The sequence below is a fragment of the Macrobrachium rosenbergii genome, chromosome 43, assembly GCF_040412425.1.
Source record: "Macrobrachium rosenbergii isolate ZJJX-2024 chromosome 43, ASM4041242v1, whole genome shotgun sequence".
NCBI lineage: Eukaryota > Metazoa > Arthropoda > Malacostraca > Decapoda > Palaemonidae > Macrobrachium > Macrobrachium rosenbergii.
Window position 1 is genome coordinate 14,891,537 of NC_089783.1, and position 18,633 is coordinate 14,910,169.

At 39.6% G+C, this 18,633-nt stretch overlaps 1 protein-coding gene across 27 annotated transcripts in view; it reads left to right on the forward strand.

Moving 5' to 3' along the window:
- The window catches only part of LOC136828590 (zinc finger FYVE domain-containing protein 1-like), a 126,672-nt gene that overhangs the window by 103,722 nt on the left and 4,317 nt on the right, over positions 1-18,633 (forward strand). For all 27 annotated transcript variants that reach the window (XM_067086609.1, XM_067086619.1, XM_067086626.1 and 24 more), the window contains 3 exons: positions 696-824; positions 11,980-12,163; positions 13,953-14,048. In XM_067086609.1, coding sequence (XP_066942710.1) covers positions 696-824; positions 11,980-12,163; positions 13,953-14,048 — 409 coding nt within the window. The remainder of the gene's footprint in view (positions 1-695; positions 825-11,979; positions 12,164-13,952; positions 14,049-18,633) is intronic.

The following is an 18,633-nucleotide window of genomic DNA, read 5'->3' on the forward strand; positions in this document are numbered from 1 at the left end:
TCTGTGGAACGCATTTCCAAATATATCATGGGAAATTCGATACGTTGCGGATTTTTTCATAGAGCTGTATTCACTAATTACTGTATTTTCATGTTATTTTTGTGACTAAATATGTTTACATTTTTTACGATAAAAAATTATTTATAGTACTAATTTTCAAATATTAATATTAAGATTAATAATTAAGATTAATAAGACTAAATAATAAGATTAAATAATAATAATAATAATAATAATAATAATAATAATAATAATAATAATAATAGTAATAATAATAATGTACCTGTATTAATAATAATAATAATAATAATAATAATAATATTAAATCATACAGGTACTCGCTAGTGATGAATGTTAATTAAAGATGATGATGACGAATTACCTGTGCACTCCAATGAATGACGATGAAGATATGACTGCACAGCTTTATATGGCAAAAACATGGTCAAACTAGTGTTAATAAAGGTGCACAATGTAATGTTCTGTTTGATCAGGTTATGGATCTCTTATTTCACTGTAGCAGTTGGCTCATCCCACATTCATAAGTAGGGGCTCTATGAAATTTTTTTTTTGGATGGAATGAAAACAGAATTATTCCAAAGGTTGCACATTTTAGGAATATTAATTAAACCCAAGAATTTTTCATTTCTGTTAGTTTCCTCTTGAACGAAATAAAATATCAACTTAATTTCCAGGTTTTGGAAGGAGTTGCTGCCTTGGGTAATGCACTCTCAACAATTTCTGCACCACCAGCAAAGGTAGTTTCATCTTGGCTAACAGATCAAGTCAACCCTGTATATTGGAGGCCAAACCATCTTTGTACGGTATGCTATCTAGTTTGTTGATGTACAGAAGGCTAGTTAAGTTAGGTTTCAAATTTAGGTGTGATGTGTTTTATGGGGCTTTTTAATAGTGAATACAGTATTGTATAGAAAAACTACAGAGTATGGTCTAAGGATTTGTCCATTGAGATTATACATGTAATTGTAAGTTGTTCCGATGGGAATATAAACTGACGCTTTTCAAGTGGAGAATATCTCTTGTGCATAGCTGAATGGTTGAATAAATGCAGTTTACAAAGTTAGCTGTTTGGTTGGTGCTAGTGAGAGGTGCCACTTGATCTTTTGGCTACATCTCTCACGTTTCCCTTGGATAAACATAGCTGAGTTTAATTTCCTTTGTTTCTTGGTTTTTTATGCTTCTTTTTTATTTGTATTTTGTTATCATCTCTACTGCTGTGTTTTTTTTTATTTCATGGAGAATAAACAAGCAAGATAGGTGTGAGGTCTGGGGCAACTTTTGGCTTCTTTGTGTCACCTGCATCTACAGACCTAAGTAAGTTTTCTTCAGTGTTTAGGTAAATTCTTAAGAAAATTTGGCGTAAAGTGAATTTCACAGATAACCCATCCTTCTCAGCTTTTATTGACAGTTTGGTGGAGAAGAACAGCAAAGAACTCTAGTTCCCAAATCAAGTTTGGTGGTAGTTCCCATTGGTGGTAACACTCCCTCCAAGTCCACAGCTTGTCTGACACCTATAGTTACTAGACAGTTTAAACACTTACTTAACGTTGTCCTTCCTGCTGACCTGCCTCAGAACAAACCTATTTCCTTGGACTTTTCTCCACTGGTTCTGGTCATTGAACAGCAAGCTTGCTTCGTGAAAAGAAGAAAAAGAACATGTCTTCCTCTTCCTCTTCATCCTCATTATTGTCATCGTCTTGATTGTCTCGATCACTATTATCTTCCTCTTCACGATGCTCTGGTTCCTAACACAGACAGAAGAGGAAGAAGGGTAGATCTAAAAGATCTCATAGGATATGGAAATTTTCATCTCAGTCCAGGGAATGTAGTCCTGATAGATCTTTGAGGCATTAATCATAGCTTGGACATCACTCTCATACTTGCACTAGTGAATGCGTGGGAACTCATTCCTTGTTCCATGTACGCTTTCTCTCTCCTTGTACTCAGTCTCGTTGTAGGGTGAGAGGGGGATTCATTGTCACCCCCCCTCCACCACACTCCTCAAGGGAATCTCAGAGGATTGGTAGGCACTACAACTGTCCAGCTCACAAGGATATCCAGTCTAGAGGACTTGCAGGCTCTCCCTCACAACCCCCTCTGTGGATGGGAAGAGGTGATCAAGCTTCTTAGTTGCATGCTTTCATAGAGTGTTCCTAGAGTGTCCTTCTACCCCTTGTGCTTGAGTGTCTCCTTGTCTTCAGGTGGAGAGCTGGGTAATCAAAGCTTGGTCTCACTCAGCTCCAGTCTTTTTGAATGCCAGTTTTAAGAGAGATAATGGCTCAAGGAATATCTCCAGTTCAACACCTTGTCATTCTCCCCATGCGCTAAGTTTGCCAGGTTCTTCCAGAGAAGAGCAGTGTGTTAAGGGTTCAGGTCATTGAGAATGTTTCCTCACCTGAAGAAAGGTCTTTGCATTCCTTAGAACCTAAACTTTTAGAAGGTTCTCCCCTTCCAGAACCCCTAATGACTAAGCTAAAACATTTTAGGAGGTTATTCCATTAATTTGTGAAAGTAATAATCTAGAGTGGGCTACCTCAGGTGCTTGCTGGCGCATGGTCATGTCTGCGGAGTTGGTTATGGGTGCCCCTTCAAAGGTGCATCCCATCAGTAAAGCTTAAAGTTCCCTCAGTCACAGATGGGGATGGTGTTGTGTAGGAGGGGAACAACTTGGTTTGCAGACTGGTAGTTCTCTTGCCTCCAGCAGACCTTGCAAACTCCTTTTCCAACTGCTGTCCGTGCAGAGATACTATGCTCTAGGGGTTGCAGAGTCTACCCCTCTTCAGTTAGATTTGTTAGTCTGTTGACTGACTAATGACCTACCCCTCAAGAGACTTTGTCATGAAGGCGTAGCTTTCAATTCTTCAGGAACAAGTGTCTTAACTGCGAGGCTGTTTCTGCTCTTGATTAGGTTTCATGGCCAGGTCTTTGGCTAAACTTATGGACAAAATTCTCGGTGACAGGTCTCTGCAACAAATAATAATATCTCTTCAGGCAAAAGATTTTTCTTTCACTTTAGATTGCTCATTATGGGGGGAAAATGGGATCAAACAAAAAGGAATCAGTTGTTTACCAATGACTGCCAGAAGCGTAGCGAGAGGTGGAGGTTGTTGTCCTCTTGTCAGACTGTCTTTTCCCTACAAAAAAAAGTTGCCATTTACCACTAATTTAGCTCATAGCATTACCAACTGATGTTCCTACAATTTGTATAAGAGGGAAGAGCGTTTCGCCTCTGAATTCTTTAGCGCAGCATCCTTAAAAGAGGTAGGATGTGTTACTACATTGAAGGTGTTGTGATATGGGATGCAGCCAACTGAGATATGCCATCGGTGACGCTTAACAGATTAATAATAAGGCTTTTATCTTACTTTATGGGTGCTGTTTGTTTATATAAATATACATTATAGCAAAAAAGAAAACAGAACGACTTCATTACTATGAGAAAAAATGACTCGATTAGTTGTCACACTTCAGTAAGACATTATTTAATTTGTATTAAAGATTTATTTAATTTGCATTAAACATTTTATAGATATTTTGCTGTGTTTACATTAATATTAATCTTTTAAAATTAGTAAATCATTGCTATAAGCACTTTAGGGGTGTATGTACTTAGGAGTAACAGTTTTAGGAGGGTAATCTAAGATGACTTTGGGTGTTTTGGAATGATGGTTTTGGGTGTATTTTTGTTTGAACTGATATTAAATAGTTTTAGCATGATAATTTAAGGTATATTTTTGCTTGAACAATTGCATTAGGCAGTGAACTGTTAAAATAAGTTATAGGCATTTTGCAGTAGTTTAAGGGTACAGGGTATAAATATACCTGTACTTTGTGGCAAAAATATGCATTCATATTATGTATGTGCAATGATATATCTGAGTTTCTTTAATAGCGGGGTAGGCTTGGGTGCTTTAATCCGTTATCTCGGTGATCTACTAAATTGAAATATTGAAATTATTGATCATAGGATAGTGACATCATCCCTGATATTAAATTAATTGACCATACGACGTGTGACATCATCCCTAATATTGAAATAATTGACCATACAACGTGTGACATCGTCCCTAATATTGAAATTGACCATACTGCTGGTGACATTATCCCTAATACTGAAACAATTGACCATATGAGTGGTGAAATCATCCATAATACTATTGAAATAATTGACCATATGACTGGTGACATCATCCCTAATATTAAAATAGTGGACCATACAACTGGTAACATCATCCCAAATATTTGAATAATTGACCATACGACTGGTGACATCATCCCTGATGTTGAAATAAATGACCATATGGCCAATGAGATCATTCCTAATATTGAAATAATTGACCATACGACCGACCGTTGCCGCCTACGAGGCGCCTCCTGGAAGCCCTACACATTGGGAGAGAAGCCCAGTCTAAATACCATGCAGGAGACCTTCTCCTGATGTTGGCATGAAGGGCAATGCCAGCATCCCTGGTGAGCGAACCAATCTCAGGTGTCCATCTACTGGCAGCACCTCTCCCTGTACCACTACCCCTACTCTTGCATCCTCCAACACTCACGCACAGAAAGGATGCAACCATTTGTGTCTGGGAGAAGGCATCACTCGGGGACAATAGTCCCCTAGCAACCAATGAGAATCAGTGCTGTTCTCAACTGCAACACTGGTTCCCTATATATGCCTCCACCCACACTCCTTGTCATCCGTCTTGAGAAAGACCATTGGGCTGGTAAGAACATGGAATGACAAAAACTCCAAAAGGAATACCTTGAAGTATACAGGATCCATTTATCCTGCCATATTGCAATCCTGCACTCGTATAGAGAAGAAAACTACTGTATGAATGCTGTTAATATATTTCTCCATGCTGAAGTATGAACACTGGCCAGTTGTTGACCACTATTAATGCAGAAGAGAAACAAGTCATAAGGAAAATTGAGAAGAGTAATATGAGATTAGTAATTCATATGATGCAGCCTTCCTTTTAAACAGGACACGTCGTTATTACAAGCAGTCCCCGGTTTACGATGGGTTCCGTTCTGATGCAGCTTCATAAGCCGAAAATTGTCGAAAATCGTAAGAAAACCTTACTTTTAATCCTTTGGGTGTCTTGAAAACTACGTAACTTGCATTTTTATTGAGTTTTTCATGAAAAAAACCTCCAAATTTTTACCTTTCTGCCATTTTGGAGCCCTATTTCTTCCATTGCATTGGTGTCGTAACCCCAGAACATGCATTGTAACCTAGGAAATATTTTTTTGGTGGATATATTGGAAGAGCGTCATGAGCTCGGAATGTCGTAAGTCGAGCCTTTCGTAACCCAGGGACTGCCTGTATTATTATTATTATTATTATTATTATTATTATTATTATTATTATTATTATTATTATTGTTGAAGGAACAGACCCTGTCTTAGACAGGTCTTATTAAAAAGGATGGCTGTATTATGCGAATTTATCTTATACAGTATCTTTTCTCTTTTCCTTATAACTTGCTGTTCGGGCTCAGCGATGTTGGTCAGCAACTGGCCGATATTCATATTGGAAAAAGGATAGTGTGTGGAATGCGGCAAGTCTTTTATTGAAATATCCAGTTAGAAATCCTTCGTCGTCTGGATGTGGTTGAAAAAGATCTGGAGAAACAAGGCGCTCTTGTCGATGTTTATAGGTGGGTCTTGATCGGTGCTGAATTATGATTGGCTGCCCCGGGGCAGGTCGTCTCGGACGGAGTCTTTTCTCCCATGTTGATGTTCGGGGCTCGTCTTGCGTGCAAGTGGCATTGTAGTGCTGGGTGTGGGGAGAATTTCAATCCTCAGATGCCGAATTTTGATTCGCTCGTTCTCTATGGGGGTCACTCGGTGCAGGTCTCCTGGCAGCCGTGGGGAGGAGAAAGGTTTCCTACGTAATGTTGAGGGTTGGTTTCTCCTTCTCAATGTGCAATGCTTCCAAGAGGTGCAGGCGGCGGTGGTCCGTAGTTTGGTCAGTTATTTCCATATTCATGATTATATCTTTTCTTGCAATTCTCTGTTTATCGGCAGTCCTGGCATGGTTAAAGATGGCTCCCTCTTGGGCGTGGCAGGAAATCCTCTTGGAGAAATGCATGGTAGTCATACCGATGTAAGAACCAAGGCATTCTCGTACGGGGCATGAGTACCGATGTACCACATTGGTTTTCTTCAAGGGGTCCTGCTGGGGGGGGGCTGGATTTTTATGCATCATCAGGCTGCTCATCTTCTCGCTCTTGTAATAAATAACCAGATGAATATTCTCGGTGGGGTCAATGGGGCTGACATTGTTCTCGATGATGTTTTTGAGGGCACGTTCATTGTCTTTATATTTATGATGAAATTGTCCTTTATAGAAGAGCTCTATGCGTTCAGGGGCATCGAGGCGAGGTTCCTGCCAGTACCATTTATCGATGTTCGCCTTGATAGACTCGTCTATATTCCGGTTTGGGTGTCCATTGTCTACGAGGGTCTGGGCTACACATTCCATTTCTCCGTGTAAGTCATTCCAGGAGGAGCAGTGCAAGAGGCCCCTCCTGACGTAGGCACTGATGGTGGAGCGCTTATACCTCTCGGGGCACTCGCTTGCTCCATTCATACACATGCCCAGGTTCGTGCGCTTTGTGTAGACCTTCATAGAGAAAGAGGCCTCTCTCTGCTCCACAAGGACGTCAAGGAAGGGGAGGCAGCGGTTTTGGCTGTGTTCGATGGTGAAACTGAGGCAGCTATGGTTGTGGAAAGCATGCCTCAGGTTCTCGATCTCCTCTTGTGAATTGGCTCTGATGAAGGTATCGTAGATGTAGCGCACGTACATCCTTGGCTGGTCTATGTCTTCGAATACCCTTTGCTCCACAGTGCCCATATAGAAATTTGCAAAGAGGACTCCAACTGCCTGCCATGAATACATGTACATCACGTATCTCAAGTCATACGCTTTTGAACTCTCATAGGTAATTGCCAGTGCGCTGTCAGCACGTTAGAATAATTAAACCCAAGACAACAGAAATGTTTATACAGGTAGTCCCCAGTTTACGACAGCGGTTCCGTTCTTGCGCCGCGCCGTAAACTGAAAATCGCCATAAACTGGAACGACGGCATACGATGCCAGAAAAATGTATAAAAATTTGAAACAGAAGTTATGAAAGCCTTACTTTTAATCCTTGGGGTATACTGCATGTTGTTTCTTGAAGGTTTACCTACATTCTGATGTGGTGTGTATCCAAAAACTGGTGGTCCTGGAATGTAAAAATTTACAATGTAGTACAAAGTATGTAGTAATGCACTGTACAGCAGTAATTGTAAAGTCTTGTATGCAATAAAGTATAGAGTACTGTACCCATATACTGTACAGGAGTAAAATACGTTTTGTTATCCAGTAACACAGGTGTACAGTACTGTAATTTATACCAAAGAATGTATAAAAGATAAAAAAAAAATGAATTCCTTACTTTTATTTTGGAAACCCCATGCTTCTTAACCCTGGAAAAATGTTGGTGTGGCTTCACGATTCAGGGGATTCAGGAATGTAAAAATTCAGTATTAGTGTACATATAATACTGTACAGTAGTCCTGCATGCAATAAAGTATAAATACAGTCAGTATCTTACAGTAGAATAATAAATTTATAAAAATTTTAAAAAGTTAGGAATTCCTTACCTAATTTCAGTGATTGTCAAAACTGTTACAACCGCAGGCTAGGTTGGGGGAGATGGAGATTGTATGTGTGGGGAACCTGCAATGATAAGGATAAAATTACTGCAGAGTACTGTATGTGTTACACTGTTCTGTATCAGTTCTGGTATTTCACAAACCTATGTTCAACAGTACAAAATAAAAAATTAATTCCTTACCTAATTTCAGTGATTTTTAGAAGATGTAGGCTAGGATGAGGGAGCTCTAGTAAAGGTGCTGGGCAGTCTGAAATATTAGAATAAAGCTGTACAGTAAATTACTTTATATTTAGCAAATGTACTGTACATACAACAATTTATAACATTGAAAACCGTTAAGAGTTTCATACCTTTAGTGATTTGAAAGATGTGGGCTACTTGAGGAAGGGTATGCACAGTTACAGTAGAGGTCAGGTTAAAGGTGCATGTCAGTCTGGAATGATAATGTGCATGATAAAGATTAGAATAAAGTAATTCTGTGCATTATAAATTTTACAGAATTTTATAAAATGTATAACAATTTAGAAAACAGAAAGTGTTCTTACCAAATTCTAGTGGTTGGCTTGCTTACTGGGATGGGCATATGGTAGATGAGAACAGGGGGGCTGTGGTGTGGCATCTGCAGGTGCTTGGGAGTCTGGAACGAAAAAGGTGAAAATGATACTATACACATTAGTACTGTATAAGTATAATAACACAATATAAAACAATGTAGGCTAATACAAATTTCTAAAAAGTTAAGAATTCCTTACCTGGTGGACATGAAATGGGTGCAGGTGCTACTGGTGCAAGTGAATTTGGGGTTGAGCAGGGGACACCTGTCATTTGTGGAATGATAAAAGATAGAAATTACTGTACAGTACTGTACTGTAGTACAGGGGTATGTATGCAATAAGTTATACAGTTTTATAAAGTGATTTGAAAGAAAAAAATATGAAATCCTTACCTGATGGGGCTGGAGAGGGGATAAGGTCAGCTGAGTTGGGCCGGGAGGAGGCTATAACGTGTGGATCTAGAATGATAATGATTATGTAAAGTTACAGCACATACTAAAGCAGTACTGTACAGGTGGGTGTAGTGCAGTACACTTTTTGTAACATTTATAACAATTTATAAAACATTAAAAAAAAAGTTAAGAATTTCTTACCTGATGAAGTTGGAGGGGAGACAGGTCCTGTAGCTTCAAAACCCTGGAATTCTTCCGGGGAGTCGGGACTGTCGTCACTACCAAAGAGATCTGGAATGATGCATAATGAAAAAAATTAGGTTATGCAATAGTAAATATAAAATTTTTACAGTATGTACAATCAATTTCATGCATGAAAATGATAAAAATGAAACACTTAGGAATTCCTTACCTGATGGAGCTGGAAAAGCTGCTGGGGAGGGTACTACAGGTACAGGTTCAGGCTGAGGCTGAGATTCGTAGTCAGGTAGAGGTTCTTGGGAATCTGAATTAGGAGTCACTTCTGCAATGATACAAATGATAAAATTTATTCGGTTATGCTGTGTATCTACAGTATGTAAATATAAATTGCAGTAACATTTTTATAAATTTTATTACAATTTATAACAATTTACATTGCAGCAGTTAACATAAATAAAGTTAAGAATTCCTTACCTAGACTAGGAGTGGCAGGTGGTGCTGGAGACTTCTTCTGGAAGAAAGAGTCTAGCTTAGACTGCACAATTTTCTTCAGCTGCTTCTCCTTCAGCGTCTCCTTGTAGAATGTAGTCAAATCCAACATCCCTCTGTGAATCCTCTCAAACCTGGCAATGTTAGGGTCCTCACCCTCAAATGCTGCCAAACATTTCTCCAGGTAAGCAAAACCCCCTGACAAGCCCTTGACAGTTAATGCCCTGACCTTTGGTTGTGGTGCCTCTTCCTCCTCCTCAATCATCTGCTTCTCCAGCTCAATGAGGTCCCCCAATGACACTTCCTCTCTGTGGGATGCCAGCAGCTCGGTGACATCCTCAGCTTCCAAGTCCAGTCTCAGCCTCTTGCTTAGCCCAACAATTTACCTTGTCACAGCCTCTACATCTGCTTGCTCAAACCCCTCAAAACTATTCACAAACTGCAGACACAGTTTCTTCCAGGCACCTTTCAGAGTTGTCACTTTTATTTTGTCCCAAGCACGTGCGATGTTCGTCACAGCATCTGCAATGTTGTAGCCCTTCGAAAATTCTTTCAGATTCAACTCCTTGTTACCTTCAATGGCCCGTAAAGCAGAGCGTATTGTCCTCCTCAGGTAGTATGCCTTGAAGTTAGCAATGACTCCCTGGTCCATTGGCTGTATGAGGGATATAGTATTTGGTGGTAGATACACCACCTTCACATTAGGGTGCATGTTACTAAGATTAGCTGGGTGACCAGGGCCATCGTCTAGGACAAGCAGGACCTTAAAAGGCAAACCCTTCGAGGCACAATACCTTTCCACTGCTGGCACGAAGTGGTCATTGAACCAGTCCTCGAAGACCATCAAGGTAACCCAAGCTTTCTTGTTGGACTTCCAAATGACAGGGAGTTGACTCTTGAAAATGCCCTTAAAAGCCCTGGGATTTTCTGCCAAGTACACTAGCAAGGGCTTAAGCTTCAAATCGCCACTAGCATTGGCCCCAAAGAGTAAAGTCAGCCTCTCCTTACCAGCTTTATGGCCTGATGCTGACCTCTCCTTGGAATTGTATGTATGATTTGGCATTCTTTTCCAAAATAACCCTGTCTCATCTACATTAAATACCTGGTGAGCAGTGTAACCACCTTCCCTAATTATCTCAGCCAGACCACTAGGGAAACTTTCTACTGCTACGCTATCAGCACTAGCAGCTTCACCGTGCAACTTTACATTGTGCAAATTTGCACGTGACTTAAATCGGTTAAACATACCTCTACTGGCGGAAAACTTTTCACTAGCACTCCGTTCCCCACACTTCTTCACTACTGCTGCATGCAGCTCCCTAGCCTTTTCTTGAATCACACTTAGGCTCACTGGAACATGTCGTTGGTTTTGGTCTTCCAGCCAGATCAACAATAACTTCTCCATCCCCACCACGTTCTGACTACGTTGCTTCACGTTAATCACCGTTGCCTACATTGGTGCAGCTTCTTGCACATGCTTCAGAATATGCTGCTTGTCTTTCACTATGGTAACAACTGTCATTCTACTAAGGCCCAAGGCACAGCCTATCTCAGTGTTACTCTCACCCTTCTCCAAACACTTAATTACGTCGTACTTGACTTCCATGGTGATGCTCTTCCTCGGCTTCTTGGATGCACTAGCATGAGATGATGAAATCGGCCGTTTTGGAGCCATAGTGAAGGCACTATTCACGAAAAACTGCAGCTAAAGAAAAGCAACGACGAGGCAACGTACCTAGCTCAGCGGAGGCAGACACGTGAGTGAGGGAAGGATTGTTTGGTATTGTTACGCATGCCTGCGTGATCAACCCAGGAAGGTCGTTGTCCGGTCAACTACCAATGCAGTTACAGTACAGGAAATACAGAGCGCAGCTACGCTCAGAAAACTAGTTCCGCTTACAAAGCGGCATAAAGCGTCGAAAAAACGTTGTAACCTTGGAATGTGTTTTAATTATTGTAACCAGAAACTGATTTTTTATGAATACTGTTAAACCAGAAACGGATTTTTTTATAAATATACGTATTTGAAAAGCGTCGTAAACTTTGACCGTCGTAAATGGGCCATGTCGTAAACTTGGAACAAGCGTTGTAAACCGGCCTGGATTTTTTAATGAATGTATCTGAAAAACCGTTGTAAACTCGGAACGTCGCAAGCCTTAAAGAAAAATCACTTTGTTTCTTTACGGACAGAGATTCAAAGAAACAGATGTCTAAAAAGGAAACCGAAGGATGGAAAAAATTCAGAATTTGGTCAAGTTCTAGTTAAGTGGTTTAAGTTACATTTAAGGGCAGGAGTTGAGAGAGAGATGTGCATATTCTAAATAGCTCAATAGTGGTCAACAGTGAGGTCAGCTGACTGACAGTAACAGAAAGAAAAAGATAACACTTAAAAATATTCTTAGCTCTTGGTTATTAAATTGCAGCTGAAATCAGTAACAAAATATTAACTTTTTGATTAATAAGAAAGTGTTTTCCTCTGTGCAAATAACTGTATAGTGCAGGTGTTTTCATTAGGAATTGCAGGGTGGGGGGAAGAGGGTCATCAGGTGATGAAAAAGAATGACTTTCATAAGCTTAACCCTAGCAGTGAAAAGGGAACTGTATTACATTTGTTAGTTTTCATTGCCTCTTAAGTGGAACTTTGTCTTTCAGAACTGCAAGTTGTGTAATGAGCCTTTAGAGACGATACATCACTGCCGTAAATGTGGAGAAGGCTTTTGTGATGGCTGCTCTGATTCCACTATGCCAGTTCCAGAGATGGGATGGGGAGAAGAACCAGTAAGAGTATGTAGGACCTGCTATCGGGATAAACAGGTCAATGAAGGCAGTGATGATGGTAAGTTGTATTTTTGTGCTGCTTTAGTGTTTGTTAGCCACAGAATGCTTAGCTTACTGTTGCTTCATTCAGTATGTCATCATTATATTTAGTCCTCACAAGTACAAAGCTTCTTTAATAGTCTCAAATTCTGTTTTAGGTAGCTAATACTTTTTAGAACCCTTTTTATTGTAGTTAGCACAGCAAAGTTTGTGGGTGATAATATTTTATCATTCAAAGCTCATTACTTCTACAGTGCTGCCATTCCTGAGGCACTGTAGTTCAAGTTTTTAGCATGATAGTTTTATGTAATTCTTGCTTAATTTAAATTTAGCATAGGTAATTTCTTGTATACAGTAAACCCTCCTTATTCGCAGTCTCACTATTCGCGGATTTCTCTGTGGAACGTATCTACCCATTATTTGCAGAAAATTCACACATTCTTGGTATTCACTAATTACTGTATTTTCATATAATTTTCATGACTAAATGCACTTTTTGCGGCAAAACTATTCAGATACTCAGGTATAAGCATTTTTAGAGTTTTTTTGTGTTTATCAAAATAAGGCAGTTCTAAGTGTTTTTAGAGGGGTTTTAAGTATTCGTGGATTTTAGCTATTCGCCTGAAGAAAGTTTTGCAAAATGTCTTATGCTAGGCAGAGATGCTTTAAATGTAAATATTCTCTCCATAAAAATAAATTTTAAGATGTTTAGGAACGTTCATATCAAAACCTAACTAAGCTTGCCAATGCAAAGTGAAGAGAATATTAAGCAGGATTTTGTCATTGATTAGTAGATGCAGTGTGTTTTTTAAATAAGTTAGCCTTGTCTGAAGTGTCAATCCGTTAGCCTGGTTTATTTCTTTGTACATTATTTTTTCTTGCCTGAAGTACAATGGCTGCAAAATTTACATAGGGGTTATGTTTTATGTAAGGGCATGTCATTTAGTTTTCTGACTTAAGTTATTTTCATAAGACTATGATAAATATAGAAGTTGCATTCCAAGGCCATGGTACTATTTTCTGTATACATTGCATAATTCTTGTATTTGTTATTTGTGTAGTTTCTCTAAAAAAAAAAAAGCTGTGGAAAATCAGTGTGTGCCTTGTTTGGCCAAGGTGAGGTTTATATTCAACCTATGGGCTACTAGCAGCTACTTACCCACTGCCCACACCAGCACAACTGGTTCCTGCACAAAAGTACTTTGGAGTTATTAGTCATTACTTGTTTCCACACAAAAGTACTTTAGAGTTATTAGTCATTACTTTATAGTTATCACTGTCTATAATCAAGGTAACAGTATAAACCAGGAATTTTTTTTTCCTTATACAAAGTTTGGAGAAAACTGTGAGTGAGGAATCCTACCTTCAGAAGTAAACAAACCAATGGTTGCACATACACCAAGTTAGATTCTGCAGATACACAGTCTGTCAAACATTCATCTTGTCCTGTTTAAATAATTCTCTTGTGTTATGAATAGATGCTCAGTTCAGAACTGGTAATCAGAGCTCACTTGTTTACTTAAACTATTAGATCTATTAGACATTAATACTAAAATATTTAAAATTGATGAAAATAAAAATTTACATTTTGCTAAAAAAAAAAAAACTTAATTTGCATTGCAATTTCATCAATATTTTTTACATACACATTTTTATCCCTGTGAATTACTAAGCAAAAGGTACAGAATAATGATTTTTACTGCCACCCCTTTTTTACAGCTGATTCTTTGTCAACTTGTAATAATTTCTTGCATGGTTTCAGTTTATTGTTATATATAATTACTGACTGTATTACTGCTCTTCCACAGCATATAACTACAGTGGTGATGAACGTACAGTTAGAGTTCGACAGGTTAGTGAAGTGATATCAGGAACATTGGCATCTGTGGCTAAATACCCAATAGGTAAGTCACTTATGTATTGTAAGGAGTAATTTTGATGTAGGTATAGAATTCATGAAGGTATAGAACTAAATATTTAATCAATGTTTGTTTTGTGGAAAAATTTATCAAAATTTTATCATTGTGTATAAACAGGGAGAGTAATTATTCTGTAGCTCTTCCCAAGGGTCTTTTGCCCTGTAGGAAGATCCCTGTGATATATCTTCATTTTAATTTGTTGTATTGACTGATTCCTCACAATATGCCTCTTAGTGATGCTTCGTAGTGATTGAGTTTTAATCCTTTGGTTGTGTGTTTTAAGGTTTATCCTTTATATCTTTCCTTAAGGTTTCCAAGTACAAGAGTTGAATGGTTATTTCCAAAGTCTACAAACTATTATTTGATGGATTGTTTGTCCATTAATTTGGACTTTGGTTCCCAAGAAATAAGAGTATTGTGTTATTAGTTGTTTTTAACATTAAGCCTTTTTGTGTAATTTATCAAGGCAATTCTTCTTAAAGGTGAAAATATCTGTGGTGGAATTACATTTGCTTTAACCAGAAAAGTGCTTAATGGTTTGGAGAAATGTAGATTAGTTCCGAAGGAAGTTACTTGTCTTATCAAAGATTTTGGGAATTAGAAACAACAGTCAATCCTTCATAACTTACATTGAGTATGAGTTCTTGACCCCTGGAAAACCATTGTAGTGTGAAGTTACCTGTACATGCTGAATTCCCAGTCCCTCTACTACACATACACAATTTTGATGGCCTTTGAAACACATTTTTAAAGCATAATTTTGTTAAAATTTTGAACATTAAGAACCAGTTTTGTTGTTCAGGCTTTGAACATTCACAGAGTGGTTCTGGAAAATTTTGATTGATAACTCATAAGTGAAAAAATTAATAGAACCATCATATCCTACCAAGCTTAAAATTTTATTTGCAGTGCACTGATTCTAATGTCAGCAACTTGACAGTAATCATCATTCATTCTCACAAACATTTTTATGCTTTTTTTTTTTTTTTCTGGGCTCAACTTATGAGCTGTCAACACTCTCTTCTGCCTTGTACACAATCTGCCCTAATTGTTTTTGGATTAAGATCTTCATGTTGATTTTGATTGTGCAAATTCCATATCAGTCACTTATCTGACACAAATGGTCCTGTCTCCACTATCACATCACATCACTTGTCCAGACTGTCTTATTCCAGTTTGTATCCAGGTTAACAGAAATGTCGTGCCTGATATTGGGCCAGCATTTCCTCTGCAGCATTATCCTCTACCTTCACTTTCTATTTGCCCTTAAACTTACTGGACATTGGAAGTCCTTTACTCACATCTATATTTTCAGTCCTGAGTTCTTGTGACATGATCTGATATATTCATACGCCAGTACTGTATTGTATATATCCCAGCATCTCTCCCACAGTGATTTTCCAAACAATATGTTTTCCTTTGTTTTCTTACATGATAGCTTCCTCATATTCTGCTAGTCCATCTGCCCTTGCAGTATTATTCATTGCTTTGTTAAGCTAAAAACTCTGGGCAGATTGAATGCAAATTCATATATCAAATGGGAAGGAATAGTTTGGTGTCTGGTTTCTGCCTTATAAAGAACCAGTGTTTTTATCAGAGTGATCTTGAATGGTTTTGCTTTGCAAGTGTTGTATGTGGTATTTTTTATCACGTGTTAAAATTTTTATTACCATGTACAGTATACTGTACTTACATAATGTACTTGCAGTAATTTGCTGAATTTGCACTCAAAAGAAATGATGTAAAAGTGAAAATATGAGATGTAAAAGTGAAAACATCACTTTTTTGTTCATGTGGCACTCATGCTCAGAATTCTGAGATGTATGGCTAAGTAAAGTGTGATGGCATGCATGTGCATACTGTATTTCAAAACGGGCAACCTCTCTACTGCAGCCATTGTTAATCAAACTTTTAAAAATGGTTTCTTATGTGAATATTTTTTAAGGTGATTGAGGCATGGTTTTTTGTGTATTTGTGTGCCGTGCAATTCTAAGATATGTGGTTGTAAGGAGTGTAATTACACTCATATGTGTAATACAAAATAGGAAATCATTAATCGAAATGTATAAGAAACATCTCCTTACATGATTTTTTTTAAAGCTGTTGCATCATGCTTCTTTGTTTCATTATGTGAGCATGTGCTCTGGAATTTGAAAATTTGTGGTTGAAAGATGTGCATAGGCCTTGGCCTACTGCCTCCATACCCTACTGATTTATAACGTTGCTGTTTATTCCATTGCCTATGGAATTTGGCAGTTTTGACTCAGACTGAAATGTCCCAAGTCACCCCAACCATACTGGGGCTTGACTTCACTTTATGTCATCGTCTTCAAGGTTACACAAAATTTACAATAAAATATCTAATGCAGTTTGGGATTTTCATGTAAGTAACTTACCGAGTAATTACGTAGCTATAGTTTCCACTTGCTCTGCAGTTTAAATTTTAAAAATGTGGTAGCGCTTCAATAGTTTAGTGTAGGCGACAAGCCCTGCCCACCAATGGGAGTGCTGGAAATGACTTAGCAGAGAACCTCATTCTGTTTCTGCTGGCTCTCGAGTAACATCGGGGGTTTGCTGCAGCTTTTGTTTACTGATTTTCAGTTGTGTGGCTGGATTTCGGTGAAGTTTTATAACTTTTTTGGTTAGCCTTCAAGCTTTAACGTTCAGAATAATTTTTCTAGTTCTTTAGTTATTATTATGTCTGATTCAAGTTCACCGGTTTTCACTATTGTAGCGAAAGTTGCAAACCAGGTTAATCAATCTTCATATGATTCTCATACAATTTTCAGTAAGTGTAGGGGGCAGAAATATAGTAGGGAGAAAACTTGTGCTTAATGTAATGATTAGCAAGAGTAGAAGGTACTTAATCATAACTAGACAAGTTAGAGAGGGATAGAGAAAGGAAGCAGCCTTTAGAGCCTAGAAATGAGTTTCCCATAGCCTATATTCTACCCTAGCCTAGGGTAGAAGATACCTCTGCCATTCCTTCTTCCCCTCTTCCTGATTTTTATCCTGCTACTAGCCTTCCTACTTTTAATCCACCTACTTCTGCGCCTGGCTCCCTCGCTTCCGAACCCAATGCCATTGCCAGTCTCGAGAAAGTGTTGCGCAGTCTAGGTTTAACAAGTATTTAACCTAGCAGTGATACAGTGAAGTGGAGGAGGTGTCTACTCGTCCCATTGACGCTAAACCTGGGAGGAGGCATACTGGAAGTCCAAGGGAGGTCAGTGGGGTTTGCCCACAGGTAGGTGCCCCCTCAGTTGAACCTGTTACACATTCCCAGGTATCAGCCGACAGCCACTGGAAAGGCATCTTGACAGGAGAAAGTGTTGTGCAAGTGCAGGAGGTGGCTGCTCGTCCTGCCGATTCTCCTAGACAAAGGTTCCTGTTAGACCCCCCTCAACCTGGGAGGAGGCATACCGGAGGTCCAAGGGAGGTCAGTGGTGTTTGCCCACAGGTAGTTGCCCCCCTCAGTTGAGCCTCTTGATCGATCTCAGGCTTCGATAGACAGCTGTTGGAAAGGTTCCTCTGTGGATGTGCATCAGTTGTCTTCCGACTCTCTAAGACTCCAGCCCGGACTTGCTCTAAGACTCCAGCCCGGACTTGGAAGCGCCACAAGTGCTTTCTAGATTTGTCTCATCCATTGAAGAGGCAAGCAGGCAAGCTGGCCGCTCTTCTCCGCTGCCCAGTTAGCGTTTTAAGGAGTCAGGTGCAATCCTCAACCTTCCCCAGCTATGTCCGTCGCCAGTTTCGGAGCGCCTAGCCCCAGCTCCTGAGCACTCGGCACCAGTTGCCAAGTGCCTGGCACCTGCTTCCAAGTACCCTCTGCCAGCTCCTGAGTGCTCGGCACCAGTTGCCAAGTGCCTGGCGCCCGCTTCCGAGCACCCAGCACCAGCTCCCAAGTTCCCGGCGCCAACTCTTCAGTATCTATCTCCTGCTTAGAGCGCCAAGTGCACGTTTCCAAAGTGGACCTTAAATCCCCTGGTCTATTGGAATCTGTGGTAACATGGGGCAGGCCGACATTGAACCTGTTTGCTACCTTTAGGAACCATCGCCTTCCTCTTTTTTGTTCTTAGGCCCTGGACCCTCTTGCATGGGCAGCAGATGCCATGTGACAGATTGATCCTACTTGGAACAAGAACTTTCAAGAGGAGCTCAAGTCCTTGCCCAGGAAATGAGGAAGAAGTCCTCTATGCACAAATGAGAGCCAGTCTTCTTGAGTCTTGGGAGAAGTGGAGTATCAGAGGGGTAGCACAGTGAATTATCAAGGTTCTGAGGGAGGGCTTCTCCATTCCGTTCGTGGAAAACCCTCCTTTGGTCCCTTCTCTCATCGTTTTGACGGCCTACTCAAGAGGCTCGGGAGAACATTTGCCCATTTTGGAAGAGTTCTCCTCTCTCCTTCGAAAGAGAGTCGTAGAAGAACTTGAGGACACCAACTCAGAGGGCTTCTTCTACCATCTGTTTTGGTCCCCAAATCTTCGCCAGTTTGGAGACCAGTCCTCAGTGTAAAAGACCTCGATCTCTTCTTCCAGTAGATGAAGTTCAGATGGAGATGAACCAGTCAGTCCTT